This window comes from Podarcis vaucheri (assembly GCF_965113315.1).
Source record: "Podarcis vaucheri genome assembly, contig: SUPER_1_unloc_1, whole genome shotgun sequence".
Taxonomy (NCBI): Eukaryota; Metazoa; Chordata; class Lepidosauria; order Squamata; family Lacertidae; genus Podarcis; species Podarcis vaucheri.
Genome location: NW_028118828.1, coordinates 1,035,159 through 1,057,709, shown reverse-complemented (window position 1 = coordinate 1,057,709; position 22,551 = coordinate 1,035,159). Strand labels below are relative to the sequence as shown.

General features: G+C 42.4%; 2 protein-coding genes across 4 annotated transcripts in view; both read right to left on the bottom strand.

Annotated features, from left to right (window-relative positions):
- The window catches only part of MPP4 (MAGUK p55 scaffold protein 4), a 38,600-nt gene extending 36,085 nt beyond the window's left edge, over nucleotides 1-2,515 (bottom strand). The window contains exon 1 of the mRNA XM_082242356.1: nucleotides 2,169-2,515. The gene's annotated coding sequence lies outside the window, so the exon portion shown is untranslated. The remainder of the gene's footprint in view (nucleotides 1-2,168) is intronic.
- A 4,597-nt stretch (nucleotides 2,516-7,112) lies between these two features.
- ALS2 (alsin Rho guanine nucleotide exchange factor ALS2) overlaps nucleotides 7,113-22,551 on the bottom strand; it is a 64,693-nt gene continuing 49,254 nt past the window's right edge. For 2 of the 3 annotated variants that reach the window (XM_082242342.1, XM_082242343.1), the window contains exons 23-34: nucleotides 22,354-22,431; nucleotides 22,108-22,241; nucleotides 19,592-19,759; nucleotides 18,299-18,416; nucleotides 16,719-16,876; nucleotides 16,317-16,439; nucleotides 14,087-14,263; nucleotides 12,873-12,918; nucleotides 10,095-10,156; nucleotides 9,301-9,450; nucleotides 8,526-8,622; nucleotides 7,113-8,141 (exon numbers count right to left, since the gene is read on the bottom strand). In XM_082242342.1, coding sequence (XP_082098468.1) covers nucleotides 8,103-8,141; nucleotides 8,526-8,622; nucleotides 9,301-9,450; nucleotides 10,095-10,156; nucleotides 12,873-12,918; nucleotides 14,087-14,263; nucleotides 16,317-16,439; nucleotides 16,719-16,876; nucleotides 18,299-18,416; nucleotides 19,592-19,759; nucleotides 22,108-22,241; nucleotides 22,354-22,431 — 1,350 coding nt within the window. In that variant the 3' untranslated portion in view covers nucleotides 7,113-8,102. Of the gene's footprint in view, nucleotides 8,142-8,525; nucleotides 8,623-9,300; nucleotides 9,451-10,094; nucleotides 10,157-12,677; nucleotides 12,721-12,872; nucleotides 12,919-14,086; nucleotides 14,264-16,316; nucleotides 16,440-16,718; nucleotides 16,877-18,298; nucleotides 18,417-19,591; nucleotides 19,760-22,107; nucleotides 22,242-22,353; nucleotides 22,432-22,551 lie in introns of those variants that run through there. The other variant, XM_082242344.1, reaches the window with a different exon arrangement.

Genomic DNA, 22,551 nt, shown 5'->3' with positions numbered 1-22,551 from the left:
AACATTTCTCAAATGAAAATAGGGACGTCCCGTACCATAATGATAATTTTACTATCTATACCCCACACACATCTTACTGGGTTGCAGCAGCTACTCTGGGCAGCATCCAACAGATATAAAAACATAACAAAACATTAAACATTAAAAAAAAAACACCCTTCCCTAAACAAGATTGCCTTCAGACTGCTTGGGAGTCGAATAACTCCATACCCTCCAACATTTCTCCAATGAAAATAGGGGAAAGTGGGACATTCTGGGATCAAATCAGAAACCGGGACGGCTTCTCTAAATCAGGGATGTCTCTGGAAAATAGGAACACTTGGAGGGTCTGAAATTCCCAGCACCCTTAACAAACCAGTTTCCAGAATTATTGGGGAGGGTATCACATGCATTGAATGTATGGTGTCTATGCCGCTGTAGTCCAGCGGCGTAGCGTGGGTTGTCAGCACCCGGGGCAAGACAAGTAATTTGCGCCCCCTAACCTGGGGCAAGGCAAGTAATTTGCGCCCCCTAACCCCTAACCTGCCGCCACTGCCAGCTTCTTCTTGCTGCTGCCTGGTCTGGTCTGGTGTGGTTCTCTCCCGCGCTCAGTGCTGCGCTGGGCGGCCGCTGCACTGTCCCTCCCCCAGATAGTCCCTCGCTCTCTCTCCGCACCGCACGCCTGGCACCCACCCCCTCCACAGTGGGCGGCGACCCGGCGGCTCGGATCGGATTCGCACAGCCAGCACTGCAGTGAGAGAGAGTGAGTGAGCCAGGTAGGGGCAGAGAGCTGCGACTGCGAGCGCCCCCCCCCCAGATGTTGCGCCCGGTGCGGCCGGCACCCCCTGCACCCCCCACGCTACGCCACTGCTGTAGTTATTGCCTTTAACAGCTATATACTATTTGCACTTTTGTAAACGAATACAGTTATGCCTGCCTCTGATTAGTATTTCCTTCCAGGTTTTCTTCCCACAAACCTGCACTGAAACACCTTCAACAGTAGCTATTCATTTAGGTCTCCCATCTATTTCCTGATTTCCTCATACAGTAGCTTCAGTTGCTGGTATGTCAATACGGGGTAAATCCACATACACTCCTTTGACAACTCTATTTGCTAAGCAGAAGTAATCTGCCTATTTATCGCCAGCATTCAAACAAAGGAGTTATATAAATCAGATCAGAACCATCCATTTCCTAAAAATAACAAAGCATATGGGACATCCAGAGTCAAGAAAGCTGGATAAAAATGGCAATGAATAAATCATTCGGAATAGGAGGAAAGCCCTTGTTGTTTTAAATAAATACAGCCTTTCTCAACCTTGGGTTGTCTAATTTTTAGATTAGGGACACTCCAGAGCTATACCTAATTTCTGAATTTCTATCCTGCCTGACAAAACTAACTGGTCTGTGCTAGGTTATCATTTGATTAGGCAGGGATATAAACAAACGAATACTATACTTTCCATAGCTATACAGGTAACAGAGGTGACAACTTGAATAAACTATGGGAGGGGGCAGATAAGCCCTGCTCCACATAATCAATCACAAGACCTGGCACACACACACAATTTGAATGGTAATGCCCATAAAATATTTTATAGGGGGGACAGAGGGAGTTGGTCCCTAGGAGTTGGCTCCTATGACAGGTAGAAATGGAAACATGCAGAAAATAACTAGGTTTAGATCATTCATTCATTATTTGACAAACCAAACAGGGGGTTTCTTGTTTTGTTTTCAATGGTAAAATAATGTTCAATGAATTTCAAACACCTAGCAATCTGTATATAATATATTCTGCTTACACATTTTTAATGCTGCTCATCCAATATAGTGATTCCAGAGAACATCCCTTGAAAATTCATAGCCTTTGGTAAGAGTTCTTTATGGCTTGGGGAGAAATCAGCAATCAACTAAACAATGAAACATACTAATTACATAAAGAGGAATGCAGTTTTAGGACTCAGAACTCAAATTTCCTTGGCATGCAGAACTTCAGAGGACTAGGCATAGCAGTTCCAAAGTTGAGCCCTAAAACCAGCATGCATAAAACTCATCCAACCTTATCCTCTCGCACTCCTGTATCACGGAGAAGTGGAACGCATGTGCGCCCTTCTGCGTAAGAGAGCTTGTGGTTCAAGCATGTGCGCTGCCGCCACCCAGCTTAAATGACTCCTCTGTGCTTTTCTCACCTTTCTAATCTGACTCCTCACCTCCTCCCAGGAAAGATGCTGCAGCAGAGCTTAGATCCTCAGCTCCACTCCACGTCACAGTTGTGTGTCTAAGTAATCCAACTGGCACAACCCAGTCTGGGGAAGAAGGCACTCTGCCAGCACCTAGATTTGTCTCGCATGCTCAAGGTCACCCAGCATCCTATTTGGGGGATTCCAGAAAGATGAAAAGTCTGCTTTCCAAACCCAGATCATATATGTGCATATATGTATGGGACAGCTAATCTTATATATATGCAGATCCTCCAAGTGTCCCTATTTTCCAGGGACAGTGGCAGATTTACAGAAGCCATCCTGGTTCCTGATTTGATTCCAGAATGTCCCGCTTTTCCTTAGGACAGGCATGTCCAAAGTCCGTTTCAGGAGTCTAATCTGGTCCGCCCCCGTGACGGGGGAGCCCCCAACATTTACCGTATTTTTCACTCTATAAGATGCACTTTTCCCCTCCTAAAAAGGGGAAATGTGTGTGTGTCTTAAGGAGCAAATGCAGGCTGCGCAGCTATCGCTGAAGCCAGTCCCTCTTGCTCTCCTGGCTTCAGGGATAGCCACGCAAAGCCTCTTCAGGGCAATGGGAGGAACGTTTCCCCTCCCCTGAAGATGCTTGGCATGGCTATCCCAGAAGCCAGAACAACAAGAGGGATCGCTGCTTTCGCTGCGCAGCGATCCCTCTTGCTGTTCTGACTTTGGCTAGAGAGGCGCTGCACAGCTTTCCCTCTCTGCACAGCGCCCCTTCAGCAAAGTGGGAGGAGAAATGGAGCCCCTTCTGTTTCTCCTCCTGCTTTGCTCGAGAGGCACTGCGCAAAGAGGGAGAGAATATTTTTTCCTTGTTCTCCTCCTCTAAAACGAGGTGCGTCTTATGGTCCAGTGCGTCTTATAGCGCAAAAAATACGGTAATTCGGCCCCTGTGGCAGTATATGTCCAGGGGTAAAATCCTAAAAAAAAAGCTCAGCAACTTCAATCCAATAAAAGCTCAACAACCTCGGTCGGCCCTCATGCATGTTCACTTCATCAAATCTGGCCCTCTTTGGAAAAAAATTGGGCACCCCTGCCTTAGGACATCCCTATTTTCATCAGAGAAATGTTGGAGGGTATGGAGTTATGCGACCACTGAGGCAAGGAGAAAAGTAACTAGCCTTTAGAAGACATCTGAAGGCAGCCTTGTACGGGGAAGGTTTTTTTTAAAAAAAATGCTTGATGTTTTATTATGTTTTTATATATGTTGAAAGCCCCTAGTCAGATAGGTGGGGGATAAATAGTAAATAAAATAATGACAATGACAATCTGACATTCCTGTTGTCACCAGCGAAATGTTGGAGGGTGTGATTTATGTGGTTGCTAACAGGGAGCAGAGTCTTCTATCTTGTTGAGTTCACTTTCCTATGGAGAAACACAGGGTGGGAACTAATACAACTTCAGGGGGAAAGTACTGTTGCCAAAACAAATATACTTTCATACATAGAAAGAAGAAAGGTTGCCTAAAAAGGACCTGACAGTCCTAAAAAGGTTCCAAAGTTCTTCAGGTGTTGTTTATCAGGCCTACCACGTCCTTGAGATTTTGACTGTACAAAACTGAATCTTAAAAGTGCAGGTAGCCCAATTATTTATTAAAAAAGGACACCCATATGAAACTTCAATGCATGTGTGCACACAGTCTAGTTCAGTTAAGTAGGCCTCAGGTTTGCACCCTTTCCTGTCCTTTCCACGGTGTGAGGAGATTAGAAGCATCTGCTTTCTATTTTTACATAAGTATAGTCTATTGTTATATTTGAAAAGGACATCATCAAACCATGACCCTGGCTTATTTCAACAAATCATAGCTATGTAGAATGGAGTCTGAAGCTGGCTGTGATTTGTACATATATGCCATAAAACATATTTTGTTGCATTGTGCAAAATATGAGCAAGCCAGGGCTGAACTGATACTACCCTTGCTGATACCTTTTCCCAGGAAAATCAGAGGCTCACTATGTCAGGTTCCTATTGGAAGACCGGACAAATGCTAGAACATTAGCAGTGGCAAAGTTTTTATCGGTGGTTGCAAGAACAAATGATCCCTATATTCTGAACAAAATGCTTGTTTGACCTGGAGGTGGGCTGTATGAATTGTGTATTGCTTTATAATGATTTGTTGGGTCTCTGGACCATAATAAAGATTGATTGATTGACATATATGCCCAAATAAATAGAAATGAAACAAAAATGCCTGGTAGTTTGCAGTGCCAAGTAGATAGGAAAAAACATGCTCAGGTATCAACAACGCAATACAGTCCCTGAAGCTATCAGCACATCATGCTACAGACAAATAGTTTTCCTTATGCACACATTTCTAAGAAGAACACTTGACGGTGTCATGAAACAAGGAAGAGGGACCAAGTAAGCCTCTAACCCCAACACACAAAAGAAAATTCTATTTTGCAAAGGAAACCAAGCCTTATTAAATGTAGATCATTTGTGAATCTGCTTCCCATCATTATAAATGGGAGGAGAGACATGTGAACATTTCACAAATGACACAGAAGTGGAAAAATATTGCACACTTCACAATCTGCATGAACCTTAATGAAAATTTGTATAAATGAATATTCAGGTAGGACTTTAAACCACGGAGATTAAGCTGAACGTTTGCCACTAAAACAGACAAATGCCGGAGACATGATTCCACCTGCGCTGATGTTTCATCTGGGCTTGTCCCATAACCAGAAACACCTGGATTTCAATAGTATACAAAACCAAATTGATTCCTGGTTATGAGTTATCGATGGAACCCTTATTATTTGAAGACATTTGAAGGACATAGTAACACCCAATGACAGGGAAATGACTGTACGTTTACTGACAGTCACCCAGTTACAAATGGAAAAGGATTAACTCCCCTTTTCTACCTAAAGGAGTTCAACTCCTTTGAAAAATATGATCGTCCTTTATTTTTACAATTTTTAAGGCTTCTAGACACCCCCCTTTTTTTAATCTAGCAGGAGGATTAGTTGAACTATGGACCTGATTTGTTTATCATCAAGTCTCAGAAGGAAAAAAAACCCCACTTACCAGGTATTAAACTGCAGTTCAATTTCGCAGTTGCTGCTGAGAAATTCTTCTACAGGATGCCTTGCCGAATCTGAAAGGGACCAGAAGTTCCCATCAGAATTTATAACAGTACAGTCTCCTAGAATTGCCTAGAAGGAATTGCCTAGAAGGAAAACATTGGCTGGATATTAGTAACTTAAGTCACCTCACTGCTCTAGCTAATCTAGGGACATCCTTTCCTTTTTAATCCGCAGAAACGTAACCAGGACGACTCTTTTTATCAAGGAGACAACAAAGCTTCTTAACTGTTTTCTCACTTAAAACTTGGCTTGAAACACTATTATTTTTGTCTAATTATATTGTATTTCTTCATTTGCAAACCCATTCTTGCATATGGATAGATCTGATCTCCTATGTTTGTTTGTTTTTCCAAATCAGTAGCATGAGGCAATGAATAAAGATATTTATATTTAGGTAGCTCTCCTTTGGCAATACACCCATATAGGCGAATAGAAGCTATTCAAGTTGTTCAGAGTCCAAAGAAAGTAAGGCAATCCATTTCTTTGTTAACCAGCAACAACATTAAAGCTGCTACAGAGCTTTCAAACGCAGCTCAGGTTACTGGAACAAATCTATGCCCGTTTAATTATGGGATTCTCTTTAGCTAATTATTACCTCATAATGAAATGGCCTAGGAATAATCCAACTCAAGACACGCAAGGGGCTTCTAGCAATCACTGATCGAAAGACAATTAAAGCATAGCATTCCACAAAGGAGTTATGAGAAAAGCAGGGTAAAAATATTTTAGGGTTTGGACATTTTAAGATGCAACAGCTATACAAGATTGTAAGCTGCACTGCTTCAAAATGTGCTAAGATACTGGTAAGTGGGAATCTGGGCTTCTGACCCAAAGGCCTATCCTGATGACATGGCTGGGGATCAGTGTTCATACTGAAGGTAAAACAATCCCATATTCAACACCAGGAAAGTCAGAGAATTCTGATGGAAACAGAAATAGTAGTGGAAGCGACCAATTGCTGCTTATTCGTCCCATGTGTGGAACGGCTAGCAATCCAGCAAATATGATCTATATTTATGTTGTATTTTCTTCTCAAAGCAACTTACAATTATAAACGCATACATAATATACTTTTTTTAAAAATATTTTGTCTACAATGAGATTCCTCACTCTTTTAATTCCCTTCCTCCTTTTATACTTAGGACAGTGCTAAATGCCCATTTCCAGATTGTAAAACATCTCTGTGTATGGCATGTCTGGTGTAGGGGCCATGTATCACTTGAAATAGAAGCTTCAACAAATGTGTCCAATTTTGTGCGTTTCCAAGACTTTTTAAGTAGCTGGTTAGGATCTCGCTCAGAAGGTTTGAGACAGAGAAATAATCTTGAAAAAACCATTTGAGAAAAATGACAACAAAATGTCAAAATTATGCTTAATTTCTCTCATGAGAGATTTCTTGGTATAATTTTGACATTTTGAGTTTTTCTCAAATTAATTATTTAAGATTGTTTCTCTGTCTCAAGCCTTCTGGGTGAGCTTTCCAGCTGTTTAAAAAGTCTTGGAAATGCACAAGCAGAACCCACTCCTCTCTCATTCGAGCCAGAGATTTAACCTGGTTGTTAGAAATCCAGTCCGTAAATATCAATGCCAACTGGAGAATCAACTCACAGTACCATTTTTATTAAATTGTGGGTGGAATAAAATGGAGGTAATAGGGGAAGTTGATGGGAACCAATAACTTTTAAGTATGTATGGTAACTTCCACAGAGCTGTAACTCACAATTTTTTAACAGAAAAACCACCTTGGAGTGATTAGCGAATAGCACCCAAATGAAGCTTGTATTAATTCCCACAAAAGAAATCACAGAATTATTCTTTATTATGAAAATTGCTCCATTTACAGCCACTGATCCCACCATATATTTTTTTTAAATAAAGGAGCTACACAAAAGCCATGATTCAGATTTCCAGAAGTTATCGGCATTGTCTGTATTAACTTGCTAATTCAACTAGAATATTTTTCGTATCTCCCACATCTGTGACAGACATAGTGAAGGACAGCACCTGTTTTATCCAAGATGTCAGCTAACATTATCCACATACACCAAAGGAAAAGTCACAAGAACAATGGCATGACTGTTTTGTGGCTCTCTTCTTTAAACAATACTTCAACAAAAAATAAAGTTTGAACAAAAAAAAGGGTTTCCTTCCACCAAGCAGGCAAAACAGAAGACTCAAGATCCCTGCATGCTAAGCCAGCATCTCAGGCATGACCAAGCAAATACTTATTCCGACAGACCACATTGCTAGCCTTCTGTAATCTGTGTAACAAAACTGCTTCAGTCTTATGAATTGTATATTCAGTACATCTTAAGTCTTGGATTGCCATGGATCAGAAGAAGTAGGAAAGCCATGAGTTCTGTAGACAGATCTTAGTGGATACCCAAGACCCAGGCAGTTTAACTTAGAAAGACACTGTGTGGTTCCATAGTGCACTTCAATCCTCGGGAAGCTCAGACGGTCTCTTCAGAATAACAAGCAACATATTTCCGGACCATGCTTTTATATGAATTCCATGTAGATGCCACACTACACATTGCTTTTGTGAAGAGATGGGGAAAAACACTTCGCCACTTTGAAAGGCAAATATTTTTTCTACGAAAGCTGCCTTGAAAACCTTATTTTTGCTTCTTATAGATTTTCTTTTCCCCCACTGATATTGGCCTCTGCTTTTTCTCTTTTTTAAAGGCCTTTATCCACCGCATAAAGATTCTCAGTCCACCGTAAGTGCATTTCTGTGAAGAAGGCTAAAGCTGTGTTCATCGGTGTCTTCTATATTTAGGTGAATTGTTTAGGTGAGCTTCTCGTGTTGAATCTGGTAATAACATGCCTGCAAATAAGGGTTTTTTAAAAATGACAATTAGCATTCTTTTATGTGGGTTGGATCCAGATTAAGCTACTTTATTATTTTTATTTACAGGATATATACACATCTTAATAATCAAAACCTTCTACAGTGTTTACATGAAATACAATATTACCAATAATATCAGTTATCAGCAAGTTAGAACAGCTTTGCGGTTTTCAGATTTCCTAGTTCCAGCTATTGCTGATTACAAAGATTAAGGACTAAAGGTAAGGACATTGTATTTGCGATCAAAGCAGGTGAGAGATCTGACTGATAGTTCAAACAAGTCTAAATATAAATGTGTATACAGAAAAAAAATAGATAAACAATTAATGTCTTCAATAAGGATATTATTTATAGGCTTGCCTTCAGAGTAGTGAACATAATGCCTTGCTCCCCATGTTGGAGATATGGATCCATGAGGTCCTCAATCAAATGCACTTCAGAACCCAAATTCCTGATCCTGTCACAAAAAGGGAACAGCTGTTTAAGTCAACCAGCCACTATTTCACAAGACTTCACCAAGAGTACAGAGTGCACACCTATCAACATTGAAATACAAAAGGCAGGGTAACAAGATAGCTATTCCCCAGAGCAAAGGTATACCGTCCCCCTCATGTAACAGATGAAGAAGTATTGTGCTACTGCCAATGGATCAGAGCCAACAGTAGTGTTATCTCAGCCCCATGTAATCAATAAAATGTGAGTAGGACACACTGATTTAGTCCACTTAGACCCAGAACTTTGTTTAATTAAGCATTTCCCCTATCTTGGCTCAGTTGCCAGAGCATGAGATTCTTAATTTAATTCTTTAATTTTAATGTTTCAATATTTTAATGTTGTATTTTAATCTTGTTTTTAAGTTGTATTCATTCAACTTGTTTTTATTATTGCTTGTTAGCCGCCCTGAGCCCGGCTTTGGCTGGGGAGGGCGGGGTATAAATAAAAAATTATTATTATTATTATTATTAATCTCAGGATCATGGGTTAGAGCCCGAGTTTGGGCAAAAGATTCCTGCAGTATAGGGGTTTGGATTAGATGTCCCTTGTGGTCCCTTCCAACTCTACAATTCTACCAGTATTCATTGCAACTGCAAATGACAAGATTCACTGCATTTGCAAAAATTAAACAGTTGCCCACCTGGCTCGAAGCACCACATACAGAAAAACAGGAAACAAATCATCCATCGACCAAAGGAAATCCTCATGAAGACTCTCAAGGACGCTCTGTGAGATCTCCTCAAAAGTCTGCTGGATCACCTTCAGTTTGTCAGCAGGTGTAAAAGTTGTACTATTAGGAAGACATTTTTTAAAAAAGCAAAATTAAAGCATTCGTGATGCTGGCAAGGCAAATTCTTGAAAGATTTCAATAAGGCAGTAAAGTAGTTGTGAGCGAATTCTGTTTTACCCCATTCTCTAACTAACGAGAAAATCAAACACACAACCCAAGTTTCCACTTTGAAGAAAACAGTAGTTTCTGATACCTTGATGCACACAAAGGATTTACCTATACAGAGATGAAGCTGTCAAAAAGCCAATACAAGAGAACTGCACCTTTTAATTTGGCACATAAATGAAAGCAAGAAATAGGCTGAAGAACAAAAACTCTGGTGCTTTTCATATGCTTTGGACTACAACTCCCATCATCCATAGTGGCCAATGATCAGGGATGTTGGAAGTGGCAGTCCAAAATATCTAGAGGGCTCCAGTTGGAGAAGGATGCCCTGACCAGTGACACGTTAAATTGTGATACATTATATGCTTCCAGCTCACTCGGCAGTAAGTCTATCTGTGTACAATGGGGCTTGCTTCCTAGCAAATGCGTTACCACCAAAGCCTAAGACCAAAATCCTCAGATCACCAAGTTGGAAGTAGCCTTACTGACTAGGTAGGACCAGAAAGACAGGACAATAAGGAGTCAATGCTCAAGATTACCTGATCTGTTGTAAGCACTCCACTGCTGAAGCAAAACAGGCATCTTTTGTATTTGGCAATACCTAAGCATAAGAATGAAAACCTATGATTATGATTTCTAACTGTGTATTGGATAAAATAATTCAGCACACCAATTTTAGAAGTAACCAGAGATGCTGGATTAAGACTGCAATAAATCTTAACTTCTAAAGCACCACAATAGTTCAGTTTCTGCATGAATTCCAATTTTGAGAAGGCTACTTCAAATGGGGGTGGGGAGATGATATATTCAACAGTGCACATCAGGGCTGTAAGCTTTACACTTTAGTTTGTCTTACATTTAGGGAAGCTTGAGGAATTTGATTTCTGTGAACTGCAGTGCAAACAGACCCGATCCTCACCTCCCAGATTAATGTTCCGATTAGAATGTTATTATATGTGACATAAGTAAAGTTTCAATTCTGAACACCTCTGAATTTAGCTACTCAATTCTTGGTTTCGGGGGGAGGGGAGTGTTTTCACATGCATACAAAGGGTAAAGGGACCCCTGACCATTAGGTCCAGTCATGACCGACTCTGGGGTTGCGGCGCTCATCTCGCTTTATTGGCCGAGGGAGCCGCCGTTCAGCTTCCCGGGTCATGTGGCCAGCATGACTAAGCCGCTTCTGGCGAACCAGAGCAGCACATGGAAACACCGTTTACCTTCCCGCCAGAGCGGTACCTATTTATCTACTTGCACTTGGACATGCTTTCGAACTGCTAGGTGGGCAGGAGCAAGGACCCAGCAACGGGAGCTCACCCCGTCACGGGGATTCGAACCACCGACCTTCTGATTGGCAAGTCCTAGGCTCTGTGGTTACACCCACAGCACCATCCGCATCCCAATTTCACATGCATAGGTTAGGATAAAATATATTTTAGCCATGGGTACATTGTGAGAATTTTTAAAATTTTATTTTATGATAAAATATGTACTGTATTCAAACGGATTGTTTGTAGGATTTTTTAAAAATGTGCGTAACGTGAAAACAAGACAGAACAGACTTATGAATGAACACATGCAAAATTGACAGGGAGTTTGATTGCTCTGCCCATCCCTGCTTCTATATCGTCACTATATTAAAAATAGGATTAAAGCTGTGATTCTGGCCATGTGTAAATTTGATCAATTAAAATGAAAGACGAGGATCAACTTGAACAATTATCTAGTGAGTGATAGACATCTGCGCTTGAGAAATGAAACTCTTAAAATCCTTCAGTCACTATTATCCTCTTACAAAATACTTTGGGTCCCCACTTTATGAGAACCAAGCCAAGACATAACTGTGGCTGGGAATATCAATTTGGTGACATGCTGCTGCACTGTTCTTTCTGAGCCATGTCCAAAAATCTCAGCTTCTTCATGGTTGCACACTTGTGCTCTATAGATGCTAGCAGTCAGGATGGGCACAAAATGATATCATCAGGCTGTGCTGGCCCAAAGGTGCCTAGTCTGCAAAACACAAAGTTGTGGTTCGAGGACCCGATCCCCGTGTAGTGAAATGAAGACACAAGGACAAGTAATATAAGGTCAATGGGCAAGAAAAGGCCACAACTTTATTGATTACAGCAAGTGAAAAGGTATTGGCTTAGGCATTGGATCACGTGACTTGACTCCACCCACTTGGAGAGGGGCGAGTCTGAAAAAGGGGGTTTATTCACCAGTAGGTGGAGCCTGTTGATGCTAATCCAACTATTACCTCTCCCCTGATGTCACCGAGGGTCGTGCCATGGCCCCCCGCCACACAGGCATCGGACAGGATCCATGACCGCCGGATTCCTTTAACGGAATACCCAAAAATTGAAGGCGTAGGCAATGGCCACACCTAGCCCTTCCACACACCGCAACATATTCCAATGCCTAACCTACCCACCAATACCACAAAAGTTGTGACGATTGCTACGAGGTAGGCGAGAAAACCACAAAGCCTAATGCCAAATGGAAAAATTCCTACCAGGCCCCCTGCCAACCAGGGCGACCAACCTAAGGTCCATAGCAAGGCCAAAAGAGAATTGGAACCCTGAGCTCTAAGGGAGTGGAGGGTGGGTGACTCGTGACGGGACAACGGAAAGTGAGGCCATGTGGCTGGCGCAGCAACTAGTTAAGTTGCTATCCACGCCCCGTTCTAGCCGCCTGGTTGGTCGCCTGCCTATGGGGCGTGGTGCGCCAGCCAGTTAAGTGTTGGCAGGGAGGTAACGCCCCCTGCTTGAGGCTTGGATCGGATCCCGCCCACAACCACTCCCCTCTCTTGAAGGAGAGTCTTTTTCTCACTTTCCCCGTTTAGCAACAACACTGTGGCCTGCCTCTGGCGTGCAGAATATACCAACTGGACACCTGCACTTTATAAATTCCATACGGAAGGATTATTGCTTTTGCTTAATAGAGAAAGTGCAACTTAACCACATGCAGAATATGAACATCTAAAAGGAAACCACAGAAAGCCTCCACCCAAATCAATGAATAATTAGATTGTACTGCATCTTTTAATGAAGCAATGATTTGGGGATCATTTAAAAAAATCACTTAAGTGAAATAATGACAGGAAAGATAATGATAAATATTACATGTCCTTGGAGCCATGCATCTAGAAGAACTGTACACTGTAAACTGTAAAAATGATTGACATATAAATGCCAAGTGCTAACCAAAACAGCAATGTCTTAAAACTGACACACACAGTGACTGCAGTCTAGCTTTATTCAATTCAAAGGCTATCAAAGATATGCAGTCAAGAGAACTCCAGATGAAATATAATATACCTTTTTATTTTCACCAAGAATACAGGTTTTCATTGGCCAAAATTTCCTGAAAGAAGTACCATGAGTATAGTTAATTATTTTCCAGTCATGGAAGAAAGGATGTTAAACAAAATAATTTGTTTTCTAACACACTTCCTTACAAATAAATAATTGAGGTTTCAGGTTCTTAGCATAGTGGAATTTCCTCATATATCTGGATCAGTCAAATGAGAGGATCAAAGGAAAAACTTTTTGGCTCATCTTAATGCAAGCTTCCTGGACCTGCTGCCCTCCAGATGCCATTGGACTGGAACTTCCACTGGTGCTGCTGGGAGTTGCTGTCTGAAACATCTGGGAGGACACCAGATTGGGGAAGGCTGGCTTAAGAGCAAAGATGAGCTAAGTGAAGAATGCACATTTCTTTGTGGCATGGCCATAAGAAAACCAGCCTTCTGCCCAAAAGACTTTGGAAAGCTCTAAATCTCCTTTGTGAGAGGTGACAATTACTCCCCCGACAGTAACAAACAGGAAATAAGTACAGTGGTACCTCGGGTTACATATGCTTCAGGTTACATACTCGAGAGCAACAGGCAATAAGCTTCAATAGTCTGTTTTAAAAGGTTTCTTATTGATGATGAAAACAGTTAGAATGCAGAGCGCCTCTATTCCGTGTCTTGCTCATTCACTGGCAGAATCTGAGAGCGGGCGGTCCTTAAACCTTCCCCAGCAGAGTAGTTTTTTGACGCCCAGTCTGCGCCTCCCCTCCCTGCGCGGAAGCCTACTGTAGAAGGAGGGTGTGGGTAATGGAGCACCTCTCTCCTCCCCCCTTTGCCCAGGCAAGGTGTCCTGGCACCACCTAGCCTCCTCCGAGTCCTCCGAACCACTGGACGTGTGGTTGCTCTCCTCCGCTGAGGAGATGCTGCTTCCCACAATCTTTGGGGGCTCTCTGTAATCCATCCAGCTTTTCTCCTCTCACCCCTGGTTCCCTGACAATACGCTTCAGGTTACAGACTCTGCTAACCCAGAAATAGTACCTCGGGTTAAGAACTTTGCTTCAGGATGAGAACAGAAATCGTGCTCCGGCAGCAGCAGGAGGCCCCATTAGCTAAAGTGGTGCTTCAGGTTAAGAACAGTTTCAGGTTAAGAACAGACCTCCGGAACTAATTAAGTACTTAACCCGAGGTACCACTGCACTGCATTCTCTAGCCAGGAGAAACACATTGAAGCATGCTTACATTTGCACCCCCAAAAAGCTCAACAGAGCCATGTCTGGTTGTTTGTTCAGACGCAGGACGCACTCCCAGTAAACATCTTCCTCTCGCTCATTGTCTAAGGCGTACAGCATGAACAAAGGAGGGTAGAGTCGCGGTAGCAACACAGGAAGTAGCAACCCAGAGCTTGTGACCACATAGCTGAAAAACACAAAATGAAGGAAGAGCTTTGGATGAACGAGGGTCAGCTCACAGAAATCTTTATTATACGGCTCGGCTCTCCTCAACCTGTCCTATCTTTTTAAAAAAATACTTTTATTTTGCTTTAAGCAAATTGTTGGGGTTCCAAAGCGTTGCTCGAGAGCAAGCAGGCAAATGCCTCCCTGCTCGGCTGTGAAGCCTTGCTTTTGATGCCAAAATAAACTTAATCTGTCCAGAGCACCACTCTCCCGTGGCTGGCTCATTCACTGGCAGAATCCGTGAGTGGGCGGTCCTTAAACCTTCCCCAGCAAAGTAGTTTTTTGATGCCCAGTCTGCGCCTCCCCTCTCGGTGCGAAAGCTTATTGCACAAGGAGGGTGTGGGTAACGGAGCACCTCTCTCCTCCCCGCTTTGCCCAGGCAAGGTGTCCTGGCACCGCCTCACCTCCTCCGAGCCCTGAAGCTCCTCTCCGCTGGAGGCGTGGTTAGTCTCCTCCGCTGAGGAGGAGCTGCTTCCCACGATCTTTGGGGGCTCTCTGTAATCCATCCGGCTTTTCCCCTCTCCCCCCTGAGCCGATGGCAGTTCCCTGACACAAATACATATAAATATAGACAACCAAAATTACAAAAGAAAATTCCTTAGAAATAATAATAATGATGAAAAAAGCTAAAAATCTACAAAAAATATCAAAGTACATGGCATATGGAAAAGAAAAAAGAAAAAGGAAAGAAGAAGAATGAGGAAAGGAAAAAGGAAAAAAGAAGGGAAAAAAGAGAGGAAGATGAGCCAAAACAAGAAGGCTCATCTATTGTACGCTTCCGTCAAGGTCACAACAGATCATTTATTTTTATCAATTCTCTCTATCTGCATTCCAACGAATCCCTCATCTTGGTATCAGGGAACATTTGTCTATGTGGTATCACTCTAAACATAACCAGGTCTTTCTTGTTGAACCCTTGTCCCGTAGATAATTATCAACCTGTCCTATCAACAACACATGTTGAGGCAGAAAGACAACCAGTCCAAGGGAAGGTGGGTGGGTGGGTGTGATAGGAAATTCACTCCCCAAACTTTCTGCTCCTCTTTCCACAAAGAGCAATCAATCCCCTGTTCAGTTCTTAAGCTCCTGAGCAGCTTAAATGTTTTGTCCATGTTGGATGACATCACAGCCCCTAAAGCTGGAACAATTGTGTTCCATATTTGTGTGTGAGGAACAACTGGCACTATGAGGTGTGCACATGTACACACTGAGCTCAGGAATATCACCACAGCAAGGGGAGGACTAGTCTGTCAAGTTTTTAATTGAAAGAATCAATTACGCCTAGGATTAAATTGGGGTTAAATTTATAAATAAGAAGAAGAAGAGAAGAGTTTGGATTTGATATCCCGCCTTTCACCCCCTTTAAGGAGTCTCAAAGCGGCTAACATTCTCCTTTCCCTTCCTCCCCCACAACAAACACTCTGTGAGGTGAGTGGGGCTGAGAGACTTCAGAGAAGTGTGACTGGCCCAAGGTCACCCAGCAGCTGCATGTGGAGGAGCTGAGACGCGAACCCGGTTCCCCAGATTACGTGACTACCGCTCTTAACCACTACACCACACTGGCCTCCAGTGAAAATGCACGATAAGGAAAGTGATGTAATATGATTATGACTGTGATTTGGTTTTTTGAAATATTGATATTGGAAACTGCTACAGATAATTACTAAGAAATTCAGATGGAAGAGACTCGAGGAAGTCAAATACTATGTTTATGAAGATGGATGGTACTTGATTGTAATTAATTAAGTGGCATTATGCTGTATTGTATGTTCTTATTTTTTTCCTTTTTTCTATCTTTTTCTGTTCTATTTTCTGTTTGTTTTTGATACTGTTAATTCTTTTGTATTATGCTTATTTACTGAAAATAATAAATATTATTTGGAAAGGAAGAGGAAAAAAGGGGAGGGCTAGTCTGGCCCTAGCCATTGATGAGAGAAGGAGCAGCTGTGGGGAGCTTCCTCCCTGATCCTACCATCGCATGTCAAACATTTCTAAACAGATTTTTATCTACATACCCTGGTTCTGGAGATTCTGGCCTGGAGTCATTTTTTCCACTACAGAATGATCTCCTTCCTTTGGTCTCAGTCACCAAAAGTGGGATTGAACTGCCCTCTTCAGGAAGATCAGGGAACAGGAATCTTAAAATCAAAACATGTGTAAAATTAACCACAACTCACCAAACTGTGTCAAAAATCATTAACAAGGGTTGCAACCATTTTTTTCAAATATAATTCTCTTCGAATAATTCTCTTCGATTTTCTTTTTTGCAGGGGAAGCTAGCAACAAGTCAACAGCTGCTGGATGATCAGCTTTTCTGCACAAATGCATTTCTTTATGCATGTTTGTTAAAAGAGAAAGGTGGAAGTATAAAGGTTTTACACTAAATGAGAGACAAAGTTCATTGGTTTTTTCCTTACCTGACTAGCTGGAAGATGCGTTTGAGGTAGGATTTAATTTCCCTGACTGCTTCCTGCAACAGCCGCCGATTAGCTCCCACGCCTACATACGTCATTCGGTATACAGCAACTAGGGTCTCAACAAGTTTTCCCAAAGGATGCAGGGGAGTATCACATGCCTAAAAAGAAAAGGGTCAGAGAATTAGGCGGCTACATAAAGAAGCAGAGTCTTGATTGCAACACTCCTATTTATTTAAGGCTCTTTGTTTAAAGCAATCGAAGTTCAAGCAATATACATAACCTACTCATCTTATGGGACGTGGGTGGCGCTGTGGGAGGTTCGAATCCCCGCGACGGGGTGAGCTCCCATTGCTCGGTCTCTGCTCCTGCCCACCTAGCAGTTTCAAAGCACGTCAAAGTGCAAGTAGATAAATAGGTACCGCTCCGGCGGGAAGGTAAATGGCGTTTCTGTGCGCTGCTCTGGTTCGCCAGAAGCGGCTTAGTCATGCTGACCACAGGACCCAGAAGCTGTACGCCGGCTCCCTCGGCCAATAAAGCGAGATGAGCGCTGCAACCCCAGAGTTGGTCATGACTGGACCTAATGGTCAGGGGTCCCTTTACCTTTACCTTACCCATCTTATAGGAAAGAAGAACATTTACTCTACAATATTAGAGTACAGTTAGATTAGCCTCAACCAGAGCCAGGGCTTTTTCAACACTGGCTCTCGCCTGGTGGAACGCTCTGTCTCATGAGACCAGGGCCCTACAGGATCTGATTTCTTTCTGCAGGGCCTGTAAGACAGAGTTGTTCCGCCTGAGCTTTGGCTTGGCGTCAATTTGATTCCCTCGCCCTCTTTTTCCCTTTCTCCTCCTGTGATGAGGCTGCATTTTAATGTTTCAATGTTTTAATGTATTTTAATCTTGTTTTTAAGTTGTATTCATTCAACTTGTTTTTATTATTGCTTGTTAGCTGCCCTGAGCCCGGCCTTAGCTGGGGAGGGCGGGGTATAAATAAAATTTATTTTATTATTATTATTATTACAATATCAATGCTCTAGTCTAGTACATGGGTAGGCAAACTAAGGCCGGGGGGCCGGATCCGGCCCAATCTCCTTCTAAATCTGGCCCGCAGAAGGTCAGCGTGTTTTTATATGAGTAGAATGTGTCTTTTTATTTAAAATGCATCTCTGGATTATTTGTGGGGCCTACCTGGTGTTTTTACATGCATATAATGTGTGCTTTTATTTAAAATGCATCTCTGGGTTATTTGAGGGCATAGGAATTTTTTCATTATTTTTCTTTAAAATACAGTCCGGCCCCTCACAAGGTCTGAGGGACAGTGGACCGGCCCCCTGCTGAAAAAGTTTGCTGACCTCTGCTCTAGTATCATCTGGAAATTATACCAAAGACTGCAATCTGTAGGAGTTTATAGCAGACCTGGGAGAAGAACTGGAAATAGTGCTCTTACAAATTTATTATTTGTGGAAAAAATCCTCACTTTATAGTAGGAATGCATGCAGGTCCCATTTACTGAACACAGTGTGTTCCCTGCTTGTATCCCAGCTTATAGATAAGAACTTATTTAACAACAGTCACAATACCTTTATGAGATATTTCTTAATGTTGTCGTATTTTTCGAGTGTGAAGGCACCAACGTGTTTTGGAATGAACTCCAAGCTCTCCAACGTTTGCGCATGAGATCTACTTAACAGTTCTGGGCTGCAACAATGGAAGCAATATAGTTATAAGCTATATAGGAAACACACATGGGTCAAGTAGCTACAAACCAACCAACTGTAAAGAGCTAAATAATAAGTAAGCCTAAAAACACACATGAGAAAAGAGAAGTAATTACAAATCCTGAAAACCAGAGATAAATAAATTATACTAGCTCTTTCTGTCATCTTAATATTACAGGACCCATTACATTTGCCACACTCATTCCTTCCTCTCTCTCCAATAACTACACTATTGTTTCCTAATATCCCACAAGGTACAGATTTTCTTAAGTGTACAACAATAATACTTTTCTGCTTCTGTCACAGGGCTGCTCATGTGGATATCACCCTTCCCTATTTAAAGTATGCCACTGTATAATGTACTTGCACTTAAGGTAAAGGTAAAGGTACCCCTGCCCGTACGGGCCAGTCTTGACAGACTCTGGGGTTGTGCGCCCATCTCACTCAAGAGGCCGGGGGCCAGCGCTGTCCGGAGACACTTCCGGGTCACGTGGCCAGCGTGACATCGCTGCTCTGGCGAGCCAGAGCCGCACACGGAAACGCCGTTTACCTTCCCGCTAGTAAGCGGTCCCTATTTATCTACTTGCACCTGAGGGTGCTTTCGAACTGCTAGGTTGGCAGGCGCTGGGACCGAACAACGGGAGCGCACCCCGCCGCGGGGATTCGAACCGACGACCTTTCGATCGGCAAGCCTTAATTCTTGCCAATTGGAATAGCTCTTTCTAGCCATTTGTTCTAACCTGCTGAAAACCTTCATATCTGCTCTGAAACATTTCCTCCTTTTTTTACATCCGTTTTCTCTCTTAAGAATTTTTTCCTATAATTTACTAATTTAAAAATAATCCTGGGCAGTATGTGATCAACTATGCTAACTAAAGGCTCTTGTCACCACACTAACATTCTGTCAGTACTTAATAGATTCATAAAACACTAGAATTGCTGAAGTTTCCACACACAAAATGGCAATTTTTTTACATGTACACTTTTTTAACGTACACAAATGCTGTGAAACTACATATATTACAATATATATCCATAGCAAACTTCCAGTAAGCTGTTTTAAAAAATCTTAATGTGAATTTAAAATGATGGCCGAACTTCACTTGATATTTTTTTCTGCTGTTTCTTGAAGAACAAGTGTCCCTCACCACTAACCTGTCTTTGTGTTGACGCCGATTGGTTGTCAGGGCAACAGCAATGTTATCCCAAGCTTTCCACCTGTCCCCTTGGCCTGGTTGCTCACAGCCTAGCTGATGCCAGCATTCCTCAAACACCGCCTTCCATTTTTCATCAGCAGGAACAGCAAGGTTTCCAAGCTTCCGCCTGGGGACATTTTAACCACAAGAATCACAATTCTCAATGAAACGCCTTAAGAGAGGTGTGGATCAGCAATTTCTCCTAAGAGCATGCAGATCTAGAGCATTATGGGGTGGTGCAGGGCAGAAACATTCCCCCCACTCTTCAACATCTCAAGCTTGCTGTTAATTAATAAGACACATTAGCTAATGTTGGGCTGTCTGACAATTGCTGAAATGGTTTTTATTGTCAATCACTTGGGGGCGTTTCATGGGAGATGATTCATAAATGAATTGTTATTTATTATATCAATAACCAGGACAGTTAATAGTGCCCAAGCTGAAAAGATGAAGTGGTAAGGATCAAAGGATTGTGGGATTAAGACCAGAAGCATTATTTTAATGATAACTTATGGTAACTTCAAGGCCTTTGCTTAAAAGCATAGAATCTGATTCTCTCTGTGCTGCATTAGACAAGTGAGCAGCATTAACTATTTCTTAGGGAAAAAAATCAAGCAATAAATTCTGAACTTAAGACAGCCAACAATCCTCGCTTCAGAGGCACCTGCATACATTTATTCATAGACCCCCTAGTGAGGTAAAAAGCAGCTCCCTAAGAAGTTTGTTAAGTTTGGCAGGGAAGCCTGATTCACAGTCAGATTTGGGCATCAGTGATGTCAAAAGTAATTAACAGCATCATAAATAAAAGCCAAAGCGGGTGGGGCGGGGAGAAATTGAGCCTTATGCTGTCCATAAATATAAAATAGAAATTCATTTTGTTTAACAATTTAAAAACAACCACAGCTTTGTATAATGGGTACTGTATGACTTAAAACTGACAGCCACACCAGTGCTCTTCAGAGATGACAGTCCTGTACTGTTGCACAAGTCTGACAGGCACCTATTCCCCAACAGCATCTCTCTGATGACTTATAAAAATGCCTGAAAACATCCATTATGAATCAAAATGGGCTGTGCAGTCCAACCACCGCACAGATGCATTTCCAGTTCTGTTTATGTGTGTGTGTGTGTGTGTGTGTGTGTGTGTGTGTATATATATATATATATATATATATATATATATATATATATATATATATGTAAAGTTAAGTTCAGTCGTGGACGACTCTGGAGTTGCCGTGCTCATCTCGCTTTACAGGCCGAGGGAGCTGGAGTTTGTCTGCAGACAGTTTTCCCAGGTCATGTGGCCAGTATGACTAAGCCACTTTTGGCGCAACGGAACACCGAAACCAGAGCAGGGCACGGAAATGCTGTTTAGCTTCCTGCCGGAGCGGTACCTATTTGCCGACAATGGTACCTCGGGTTACATACGCTTCCGGTTACAGACTCCACTAACTCAGAAATAGTACCTTGGTTAAGAACTTTGCTTCAGGATGAGAACAGAAATCGTGCGGGCGGCGGGAGGCCCCATTAGCTAAAGTGGTGCTTCAGGTGAAGAATAGTTTCAGGTTAAGAACGGACCTCCAGAACAAATTAAGTACGTAACCAGAGGTACCACTGTACATCTCTTTGCCTGCCGGCATCCTCCGGATAGCCTGCTGCACCCTTTGTGGCAGGCATGGCCAAACTTGGCCCTCCAGCTATTTTGGGACTACAATTCCCATAATCCCTGACCACTTGTCCTGTTAGCTAGGGATAATGGGAGTTTTGGTCCCAAAACATCTGGTGGGCCGAGTTTGCCTATGCAAAGTACGTAACCAGAGGTACCACTGTACTTGCACTTTTTGGTGTGCTTTTGAACTGCTACGTGGGCAGGAGCTGGGACCAAGAAATGGGAGCTCACCCTGTCGCGGGGATTTGAACCACCGACCTTCCGATCAGCAAGCCCAAGAGGCTCAGTGGTTTAGACCACAGCGCCACCTGTGTCCCACATTCTGTTTATAGGAACCTCTATTTCTACTGCCGGTGTAATGGTAGAGGCCCTCACTCTTTAAGTGCCAGTGACCAATTCGGCTCTGAAAATACAGCTGCTACATTTTCACTTTCATCACATTGGTCACCAGCTGCTCAGATATCATATGACTTACAGAATTTTCACCACTTTTAGCCTTTTCTAAAGAACAAGCATTGTATCTCTTGACCCCATGGTCTTCCAAGCACCACAGACAAAACCTGTAGTGTTCTGCTCAAATCTGAAATCCGCATGAGGACTTGGCAATGACGCTGTACTCTTCCCCATTGCCTGACCAAGCAGAGGAGCTGGAAATAAACAACTAGAGCTGGGCAAACAAGCAATACAGGCTGTGATCTGCAACCTACTTTGCATTCAAATCAGTGCTAGGGCTCAGGTACCATGGCTAGCTACAGACAAAGACACGATACAGTCTAAACAGAAGCCATCTCCCATTCACTCACAGGGTTTTGGGTCGGTCCTTCTCATGATCGTACAAACTGGGTTTGAAGTAGGTTCCAGCAATCTTTATCCCAGATCCCCACTCGCCACTGAAAATACCTTCAATAGTGTCTCCATTTGGCAAAGTCAGTCTTCCCTTTGAAGAAGGGATGGAGGGGAGGGAAGAGAGTAAAAAAAGAATGAAATCACTCCTTTTGAAAAACTGCTCTATTCAAAAAAAGCAATCCCCCAAAATATGATTTACCAACCTTTCCATTAAGAGTCCAATTATCTGAAAACTCTCCTTCATAAACTGTGTCATCTTCCGAAAGCAAGACACCAGTCCCCTGCATAAAACAATATCACAATCATTACAAGCTCTGTTCTGAATAGTTCGCATAAACACAGAGTAGTATTACGGGGGGGAAATGCAGGAAAATGTATATTTTTACAGTAGCCGTAACACA